Source organism: Neopsephotus bourkii, unplaced genomic scaffold (genome assembly GCF_033783945.1).
Source record: "Neopsephotus bourkii isolate Nb327-2 ecotype Australia unplaced genomic scaffold, CSIRO-AGI_Nbou_v1 NB_795, whole genome shotgun sequence".
NCBI lineage: Eukaryota > Metazoa > Chordata > Aves > Psittaciformes > Psittacidae > Neopsephotus > Neopsephotus bourkii.
Genome location: NW_026901291.1, coordinates 3,443,844 through 3,454,713, shown reverse-complemented (window position 1 = coordinate 3,454,713; position 10,870 = coordinate 3,443,844). Strand labels below are relative to the sequence as shown.

The window sequence follows — 10,870 nt, the reverse complement described above, 5'->3', positions numbered from 1 at the left end:
AATGTTCTGCATTTTCATCCATTTCTTTACCTTCAAACTTTTATTTCCAGATGAGAAATATATAGTGATCACCATGTAATTACAAGGCTGAAGCACTAATGAGAAGAATGTTTTCATGAATTGAAAACAAGGATAATCTGCTCCCATTTTTTTGTTGTGTATAATTTCTGCAAATCCATTTTTTTCCACTGAGATAAAGTTTGAGTCTGAGACTGCCCCCCACCCCTTGCCTAGAGCTCATTTCTGATACAGCATGAGGAATGGCCAAGTATTCTATTGTTTCACAGCATCAGAATTTGCAGAAACAAAATTATAATAATGCTATATTAAATAATTTAGCAGCATCTGTGCAATGCAGTTCCCAGGTTTTGGGGCTTATTCTGTACGTTCATTCTGATTATGGCAAATGAATATCACAGTTTCATGGGAAAAATGCCTCCATTTCAGGAAACTAAAAGATACAGTGTTACTTTATCTAGAAAGTAGCTGTTTATGCTACTTTATACCCAGTATATAGTTTTATTTAGGTTTCTGTCAGTGTCTTCAAGTGTGCGTGTTGAAGTTAATGGTGAATCTTCTGGTGAACAGAGGAGAAATCAAAATGCACGTTGTGACATTGTGACATCCTGCTGATGTTCTGGGAAATTCTGTTGTTTCTTTTCTCCAGAGCGAACATGTCCTCCTTTGAGATCCTGGAGATGGACTTTGAGATTGACAACACCAGCAGCCTGGCAGGGCCCCAGCAAATCACCTGGCAGGTGGAATACCCTCGAGATGATTCCTTGAGCGAACTGGTGGTCTCCGAGATCTTTGTCAGCCGGACGATGTTCGTGGGAATCGTTCCTCTTGCCATGGTAAGAACCTGCTGCTGCTGCTTCTTGCTAAATGTTTCCGTTGATTCTCGTTAGTATTCAAGGGAATGTGAGCCATTTTATTATATGCTACTTCCTATGCACCTGCTGCAAGTGATTTAAATGCAAAAAATACATTTCAATAATATTTTATTTACCTGATATGCTGTAACAGCTCCTTGGAAACCATTTGAATCTTTTGTGAAAATCCTTTACTGTTTGTGGATTATTGGCCTGGTACAGGGTAATAGCTCCTCTGGAGCCATTGTCTTCTGGTGTATTAATGTGACTGCCACGCGTGTGCTCCAAGGGTAAATGTTGCAATTAGTTGGGACATTTTCAGTGAAATAAATTGGCATGCATGTGTGGGAAACTTCATTGCTAAACCAAACAACTGGACTGTTTTCTGCTTTGCTTTTCCCCAAAGAGCCACACAGCCTAGTGAGCTGCAAAGTGTCAGTTTGACAGAAGGTCCATTTGGAGTTACAGAGAAAGGACAAAATGCTTTGTGAAGATGGAGGTGTTGGCCATGTTTTCCAGGCAGGGTTTAAGGTGTACGTGTGCAGAAAGCTTGAAGCTGATGGTTTATTTAAAAAATGCAAATATCTCCTTTTAAAAATCAAATGCACCTCTTTTGGGAGGGACCTTTGGCCTGCATTTGGGTCTGATGGACTTTTCAGTACTAGTGCTTTAAGCTTACACGTGACTAGTTATTTCAGTGGTGATATTCTGCTGTAAAACCATAGAGACAGCCAGAGAACCTGGATGTTATACCAGTTCTTTCAGGGACACTCTGGTAATATCTCACTTTCTCACAAACATTTGCCCTTCCTTTCTGAGTCAGTCTGTGCTGGTTTTCTTTCTATTCTTCCATATAACCAAGAAATAATGGTGATTTCCTCTGTGTGGCTACTAGCTTCTCCTACTGGGACAGAAGCAAGGAAAAATGCTTGCAAAGGTTACACTTACTGGCAGCCCTGGTGATAGTCAATAGAGGATTCTCCTCTAGCCCTTTCTTTTGAAGCATGTAGGAGATGAAACAAAACTCTAATTGTGTGGATTAAATTATCTAGTAGGAATGGTGAATCAGGTATAATAAAGACAGAATATGGTGCATGAGCAAGCTTTCACATAGCATTGCTGGTTTAAAGTGGACAGCCTAGAGTTTGTGCCGTGCAGAACACCACAGACAGAAAAGAAAATCCAACCCAAAAGCCCATTGTGGATGTTGGATCAGAGCTTTGCTACTGTCTCTGCCAGGGCTTCATTTCATCTCTTTGCAGTTATGACAGATGTTGGCCACTTCCGCTGTCTCTAGATGTCCTTGGACAAAATCTGAGGCTGAACCTGAATTGAAAGTGGAGCTAATCTAATCTCCAATACTTTGTCATTTTAAACTAACCACTGAGTAAAGGAAAAAGATTTTTTTTTGTAAATTCATGACCTTAATCCTTAAATGGGGCTCTCAGGAGCTTTTCTTCGCTTGTGAGTGTCCTTGGCTGGCTCAGACCAAGGCTGATAGGAAAATTGATGACAGCAGTGCCAGGAACAACACTTTTTCCTTCCTGTATGTTTGCCATTTTCCTGTGCTGCTCCATTTAGCAGTCACTAAGTGGTGCAGGTTCTGGCACTGCATTGCCTGGCAGGACCAGAAACATGTTCCTAAGGGCCGGAATTCCTGACTGGAATAAGTGCATTTTAATGTTCATTCCTCCTCGAGATCTGCTTGGCTCCTTGGCAAGGCCGTCTCCCTCTGAGTGCCTAAAGGTATCTAAATGAGAGTTTTGTCAGTTCCTGGACCCTGGTCCCCCAGAAGGGTCAGAAGCTAGTGTGTTTCCATGCCTTTGTGTTGCATAGAACATAAATTGCTTGCTGTTCCTTTTCACTGTACTGACTCTTTCATTGTAAACATTGAATATTTATAGATGAAAACATAAGAGTTCCTTGGAGAGTTTAAGATTTGAGCAAAACATCATTTAGTCCTTGATTTTCAGGAGTGAAGGTTTTGGTGGGTTGTCAGAATCTTGTGATGTTCTAGTGGTAATGACACCAGCATTTGCATGGAGAAATGCAGCTTGATGTCATGGAGAGGGAAAATTTCCTTCCAGTAAGAAGACTGAGTCAGTTCCAGTAAGAACTTAGTGGAGGAGAAGTTAGCTGTGAAATCCTGCACAACAGAAGTGGACTTCAATGTGTGGTTCTCTTTCTATAGACCGCTTTAGTTCTGCTAATAAAATGCCATCCTCCTCCATATGGTTTGGAATATTGCTGTTGGCTGGTACAGCTGGTCATGAGTTTAACTTTGTTTTCTGTGCTACTTTCTTAAACAGGAGAAATTGGAACAAGCCCCCAGATAATTTATTCTGTGGTGACTCTGGAGATAGTGGCGGGGATAATTTTTTTCTCGTATTTGGTTTGCCTTTTTATGCAGATAAAGATACAGGATGCATGGTAACCTTTTAATAATAGCCTGATGAAAAGAGCTGGTTTTTTGCTTTAGTGAGTTTATGAAGCCCTTAACATCAAATCTCATGCTCTTAACAGGTACATTTGGCAGCAAGCTTGAAAGGCATTTTTTTGGGTGTTTTGGGTTTTTCTAAGTGGAAGATACTGTTGATTTTTGCACATTATGTAGCAAAAAATAGTTCCATATTAGCAGACAGTCTTGCTGTGATGAATTCATATTGCAGATTATTTCTGGCTAGTCCTCTGGTATCAAATGAGCAGTGCATTAATAAACAGTGTCTAGGGATGCGCAGAAGGAAGGAGGGCCAGGCAGAGTCTAGACCAGGGTAGCACCCACCAGCTGTGCTCTGTGCCTGCTCTCAGCCCACTCCTGAGGTGAGGTTATGTGACATTAACCCAGTGGAGGAACATTGTGATAAACTGCAATGCCTGTATGCTGTGACCAAAGAGGAGCAGAGATACTTAAGCCTTGATAGGGACATTAGGAAGTAACTGGAAACTCATCAGCTTGTGAGGAAAGTAGAAATCATCAGTGTAACAAACCCAACTGTTCTTCTTTCAGTGTGGTTACTGTAAAAATACTTGGGGGCGGGAGCGTGGTTTGCATATTTTTTTGGAAGGGGACTAAAATTCAATCTTGGAATATTGGGAATTCCTCCCAAACTGTCACTTTTAATTTGAATGATCTTCTAGATAATAAATTTCAGCGCCATTTATGGCCAAATTCAGTGCATTTAGAATACAAAAGAGTTAAACATTTGCACTGATGAGAGAAATTAAAACAAAATGCCATGTTGAAAGAGAGCCTGCTTTCTGCATCATCTGACAGTGCTCCCCAAATCCTTGTAATTGAAACATCCAGTTTCAACAACTGCACAGGGCCAGCTGGGATTTCCAAGGGAACTACATCCAGATGGGAACAGCACAGTCCAGTAATTTAGGATTTGCTTTCTGAAGTCTTCTCTCTCCTCCTGGGTGAGCAATGCAGACTCTGTGCACAGAGATGGTGGCGTGGGAGCACAGGCCAACCCTAGCTGACATGACAAAGAGAAAATACTGAGAGGGGTGATCACAGCTGTGTGCAGGCTGCACCCCTCAGGAGGTGATTTGGATGACAGCTTGATAACCCCACTGCTGCCGTAAGGGTTGACTTCTGTGGACTTGTTCTTATGACTCTGCCTTTAAATCATAAGCCTGCTGAGAGCCTTCAGTCCTATAGCACTTATTATAGAGGAACATAGTGGGGAATGTTCTCTTTAAGCTATGCTGTCATTTCCATCATTTTCAGCTGCTGAAGAGTGTGGAAGTGACCCATTCTGTGTGTGTACAGCCAAAGTTGTGCTGGAAAACACACTCGGTTTTACTTGGGGAATGTTTCGAGACATGAAGGGACATAAGAGGGTAGGCTGTATCTTTCAGTCTGTGTCCACCCTACAAAAAAACCCAACCAGTTTTTGCTCAGTCCAAACGTGGCCTGATTTCTGTTCAGCAGGCGAGTAGAGCACCAGTTCAGAATCAACCCAGAGCGCCAAGTGCTGGTGTCTCACTGGCACCCTTTCCAGCGTCATGGAGGATCTGATCCCAGCTGGTATTGCTGTGTGCATTTTACACCACTTTGGAAACAGATGGTTTATTTTCTCTAGTGTTCAATGTGACTTATGCTGGGATGATCAGACAGGATTCTGAGCCTCACATACCTATCCTACCTAGCCTTTGGCTTAGATACTAACTGATCTCCAGAGTGCTTATACCAGTAGTCGGTGTGTAGTTCCTGGAAGGTTTTGTTTCTGTAGATAAGGCTAGATCATGAAATTCACCATTTCTGAGCATGAAAATTGGATACATGAATAGTTGTCCTCTTGTACAGCTGTAGAGGTATAAAAATACATGTATTGAGACAAGGCATCATAAGATACCCAGATATAAGGATGGATGATACATGATACTGTCTTAAGTGACTTTATTCCAGACTGCTTTAGAAGTGGTCAGTGAAGTTTTAGGTTCTTTGGACAACAGGCTGAGAAAACACAGAGCTCAGAATGTAGCAGACTGCTGTTTAACCACAGAAGCTGTGCACCTAGGTTCCTGGTAAGAGGGAGAGTGGACTTGAAAGGGAATGAAAACTGTCTGTGTGTGTATTCCTCTGTAAGTACAACTTTGCAAGTCATTCTGAATTTGTTTTCTGTGAACTGTGGCACATAAAATATGTGAAGATGCATTATCCTGTAACTGCCAGAGCATTTTCTGATAGCTAAAAGGGATTGGGTGGGCCTGCTTAGGTAGGGAAAAGAAATAAATGCTAATTCCTAAAACTCCATGCAAATTAGCAAATTATTTTTTCCTTAAGTACTCTATTATTATCTAGTATTTATGAAGTGTTTTATATTTTCAGAACACTTTACAGGAATTAATTAATCAGACCTGAATAAACTGAGCTTGATGAGAATGGAAAATTAAATGGAAATTAAGTTCCTCTTACTTAGTTTTACCTGTTTCTGAACGATTCGTAAGTCACTTTTCGTATTCCTCAAGGTACTTTTTAAAACACTTAAAAAAAATCCTACAATGCTGTACTTATTATCTCTAAAACCTGTTTTGGTTAGAAAAGAGGTAGGATTTATACCATCAAGAACTAATGTCAGCACAGATGAGTGGCTTTTAAGAATATAAATGCTGTTTTATCACCTAAAGCTGTGCATAACTGTTTAAGCTGATTTAATTCAGGCAAAAATGCATGGATGGGAGGTTTGCTCCCTTAATTTGAATCCTATTTAGAAACTGGAATATTTGGCTCCTGGATGTTTATTTAGAGGAGAGTGGAAGGAATATTTAGTTTTATCTTAGGTTTTATCATAAGCTTTTGAGAATAAAAAACTATTGAGAGACTTTATCTATAGAAAATGAAGGAGATTGATCACTGCACTGGGGTGGCTGATTCGGCATTGCAGCCTTCTAGCTTGAGTGCTACTGCATTGTCCTCTTGCAAGATAGGATGTCCCTAAATACCTTTGAGGATCCAGGCCGGGCTGTTCAGTTTAATGTTCCACATGGCACTGCGTGTCAGGTGAAAATGTCAGCTGCTTCTTTCTGTGAGGCCTGTTTTCTTTTTGACAATAAATGTCTCTGATAATTGATTCTTTCAACATCTGGTCTACAGATCAACCTTGGAACTAATGTCCAAAAAGTAGAAAGGTGATCTATTCTTATCCTGTTGAGTAGAGTAACAGATCAAGGGGAGGAAGTCGAACACAACCACATCTGAAGTTCTTTTTGGCTCCACTGTTAGTGAATATCAGGAACAGACTCTGCCTTCTGATAATATTGTTACTGGCTATAACCACTGCTATTTTCAAGTAGGTTTTATGGCAGTGAAGTAGGATGTGAGTTGTGAATCTGGTTGATGTTTAATGCATCAGAAGGGGTGTTTTAGGCATCCGGCAGATCTGTCAGAACATTGTGAAGTTGGATCTAAACTAAGTGCCATGGTATGCTTTAATGTAATAATCTTGCGATATAATAATGTTGCAAAGTGGAATTGTGTGTCCTGCTAATTAGAGAAATTGATAGCACAGACTAACCTGTCCTATCCACTGGTGATACGATTCCTACAGTTTTAGCTCTTGGTCTAAATAGATATAACCTGCAGTTTCCATAGTTAACAGCAAATAGCAAGGTAATTGGTAGAGTCTGACACTCCTGGGGTGCAGGAAACAAACACTGCAACAGCTTTGAGCCTGTCATCCAGGTTTCTGTCACAAATAAATGTGGTTGGATTAATCTCTTACCTAACTAACAGTTGGGGGAAAATGACAAAATAGGAAAAATCCAGGTCTTTTAGAGAGTTTCTAGGCAACCAGGAACTTAGTCAAAGTAAAGAACAAGACATTGAAGAAATGTCTTTTAACTGCTTATTATAAGGAGGCTTCGGCTAAGGCTGAGGGCTTGAGGAACAATAGGTTTAATAATAGATGAATATCTAGCATTCTCTTCTTATCTAGGAAAATGATGGCTTGGTCTGTGACTGGCAGCACTGGTGTTTTAGCTGTATGTGTTACAGATCCTTTCTTGTATAGTAATAGAATTGTGATTCCCAGACTGTCATTATTCTAAAGTGTTTTTCAAATGCAACAACCAATATTTCACCACTGTTCTCAGCCCCTCAGCCTGAAATATTTCTGTATATCCTACAAGTATTTAATCTGTGTCTTCAGAAATCTTGTCTCCTCCCCAAAAATGTAAGCTATTGCTTGACTAATAGTTTACTAATGTTGTGAATCACTTAGAAGCACAGATGGCTGTATATACTCCAGTGAGGTTTCTCTTAAATGGGAGGCTGAATAATAGTATCTCCAGTTGCTGCTGACAAACGTACTGACAAGAACACCTGGAAGAATCATCCTTAAAGATGCCCATTTCTAGAAGTCAGGCTGAAAGGGGATTGCTGAGGGCAACACTTTGCTTATTTGGCTTAAAGAAAGCAGGGGCACGGGGTGAGCGCTTGGAGGGTTGTTGTTTGGGTTCTGTAGTCGTTGGTTTTGGTTTTAGTGTGCTGCTAGCTTTGGCTGTCCAGTCTCCCGTGAGGAGCAGGAGGGGAAATGAAGCTTGGCATGAATGCCACCAAGACCCCTTTGTAGAAGAGATGGCATGGCCACCTTCATTCATGGAGAGCTCATCGCTGTCACATCCAGCTGCATCCAGCCATGGGCTGCAGCGGTCCTCCATGCTGAGTGAAGCCTGTGAGACCCTCTAGTCAAATAAGCAGCCATTCTAAAGCTTACAAATCATGTACAAGGCCAGGCTGGACAGAGCTTTGGGTGACATGGTTTAGGGTGAGGCATCCTTGCTCATGGCAGAGGGTTGGAACTAGATGATCTTAAGGCCCTTTCCAACCCTAAACGTTATTGTGATTCTATGTTTCCTGGTATTACTTATATTGTTTTGTAGCTTTCTCCTATGAGTCAGCTGAAATGATGTCTTGATCCATTATTGAGGCTTGGCTGCGGCTTTCAGTCATGACAGTTCTTGTTCCCTTCTTTGGGGAAAAGGTTTCTTCTGTGCATTCATTTCAATTCAGTACAAGTTAAAAGATGTCTGAAGCAATGTGAATTTGAGTGTCCATGTTCCTACGCCCAACACTGCTGCATCCAGCTATCAGAAAGGGAGTCTTTAAAGATAAAACCCCCAAACCTTAAAGAATTTCTTAATGTCATGAGAGCTTCTATTCAGACAGCAATTAAAGGAGCACATTCATGCCAAGATGGAAGTTGACCCAGACTTAAGAAGCAGCTTACCTTCACCTTCAGCTGAAATATGAAAATGTCAAGCTTTAGCAGCCTCTGTCCTTTGTGCTCTCTGGGGTCAACTATAGACCCCAGAACACTTAATCCTGGAATGTCAAAAGTACCAGAGTAAAATCAGTCATTTCTACCAAGCCCAGATGATTTACATATTTTAGAGGTTGGCTAGGATGTATTCAAATGCAAAATGTCCCATATGTGTTTATCCATTGCTCTTAATGCATATTTTTCACTTGAAATCGCCTTAACCTTTGGCCTTCCGGCTCCCTGGAAATTATACAGCACATCTTTCTGTGCAGTTCACTCTGCACATAGAGTAAAACGATTTTGTCATTCACAAAATTCACCATTTTGTGGCAAAACTATTTAAAGTAAACTCAATGTAGTTTTTCCTCCCAGAAATATTAGGGATTATCAGGATTCTTTTCAATAAAACCAGAATCTGTGACTCTCAGATCATGAATTTCAGTGTGAATTTTAACAATAATTAACAGGAACAGGATTGAAGCCTTGAGCTTCCCTAAAACCCCACACTGGAAGGACTGATTTTAAACTCAAAGCAAATGAACTGCTGTGGAGAGAGCACAGAATAAGAAAAGGGGAATTTTTCTTTTGTATTACTGTATTTCCTATGCCCATAGCGAGTGGTTTATGTCTCTGTAGCACAGATAGTATCTTCTGCAATTATCGCCATCTTCAAATGGATTGTCATAGGGAATTAAATGGGTTTGGCTTGTAAAGCTGTCCTGACAACCACAGGACGAATTTTATAGGGAAAGATGAGATTTTAAAGGATTTCTTGAAACATATCACCCAAAATACAAAGCACTGAAGACTTTGTTAAAGTTTGATCCATGTGAAGGTGCTCACTGAAATACACTGGAAGAAGAATGTGTGGGGAGGGTGTGACATGGGAGTGCCCTTACGGGCATGGTCTGATTGAATAAAGGCAGGAGATGACAAGATGCCTGTGAAGAGACATTCAGAAAAGCTGTGTTGGATTGATCAAAGTTGTCTAACAGAGGAAAAGACATTTTTCTTTGTAGAACTGAGGCTTTTGATTAAACTTGATTAAATAATGTGCAAATGGTCAATTTTGAGAATAGCCTTTCTTTTACCTTAAGCAAAACTGCCCCATTCTGGATATGGCAGAATAAGACTATTTGATAATTTCAACCTTCTTTCTCAGTGTTCTTCTGAAAACAAAATTCCAGCCAAATCTTAATTTCAGGAAGTGTTTCTGTTTTAACTGGACTCCATTTTCCAAAGGATACTCTGTTTTTCCCCTTTCAGTCTTAATCTGGGCATCTGAACTAGATTTTGGATTTGCTCAGTGTGAACCATTATCCCTATTTTCCCTCTGCTGAGTTAAACATACTCTGCCATTTAATTTTGGGAGTAAAAAAGAAAGAGAAACCAGAAGAAAATGTGCTATTGGTGGGACAAAAATAATGGCATTTTGAGTGTTTCCATGAAAGCAATGTAACATGACAAATTTTAAGAAGCTCTGTGAATACCATTAATATTTATGATGCACTCAAGAAAACAGCTATTGTGTGCCACATCCATCACAGATAAGAATTGTATTCAACTCTGTTGGATGATAAACATTTAATGTCAGTAGCTAGAGATTATGAGGGTTTTCATACTCATGTTTTATGCCTGCTTGAGTAAAAGCACCACTATGAACCAGTAATTTTCTTTCATGAAATTAGATACACTTGCTGATAGTTGTTACAACCAGAGTCCAAAACGTTAATGAATATGCAGGGAGTGCCAGTGCCAAGTGCTTCAGAGATCCTGTTGCAAGCTACTCAGGATCAAGTCCTAAAGGCAGTGTTTCTCACTAATCCTCCTCTTGGAAATCACTCCACAGTTTACCAAACTGCAGTGATTTAACCACATATTGCTAGTTGTTTGCTGTTTGGGTGAATGCTAATGATTACCCCATGAAACAAAGGCTGTTCCAGCATAAGCAAGCTGGCTTTTCTATCTCATGTATCTCTTAAAAAGAATTCCATCTCTCTACTACCAGGAATGGGGCAGGATTGCTTGTGCCATGGGAATGTCTGCTCAGATCCCACACCAGCATCTGTGTTTAGATAACATACACATGAATGTCCTAAGTCTGGCATTGCTTTTCTTCATTGTCATAGCTGTAAAATACATTGTTGGAACTAATTTATGATCATCCAGGCAAGCAACTGCTGGGAAGAGATAAAGGGGACATCTCTCCCCACTCTTGCTCTTAAGCAC

At 40.4% G+C, this 10,870-nt stretch overlaps 1 protein-coding gene across 1 annotated transcript in view; it reads left to right on the top strand.

The window, feature by feature from the left end:
- The first annotated feature begins 670 nt into the window (after positions 1 to 670).
- Positions 671 to 10,870, top strand: part of LOC133213257 (transmembrane protein 132B-like) — a 69,436-nt gene continuing 59,236 nt past the window's right edge. The window contains exon 1 of the mRNA XM_061355405.1: positions 671 to 854. Coding sequence (XP_061211389.1) covers positions 675 to 854 — 180 coding nt within the window. The 5' untranslated portion in view covers positions 671 to 674. The remainder of the gene's footprint in view (positions 855 to 10,870) is intronic.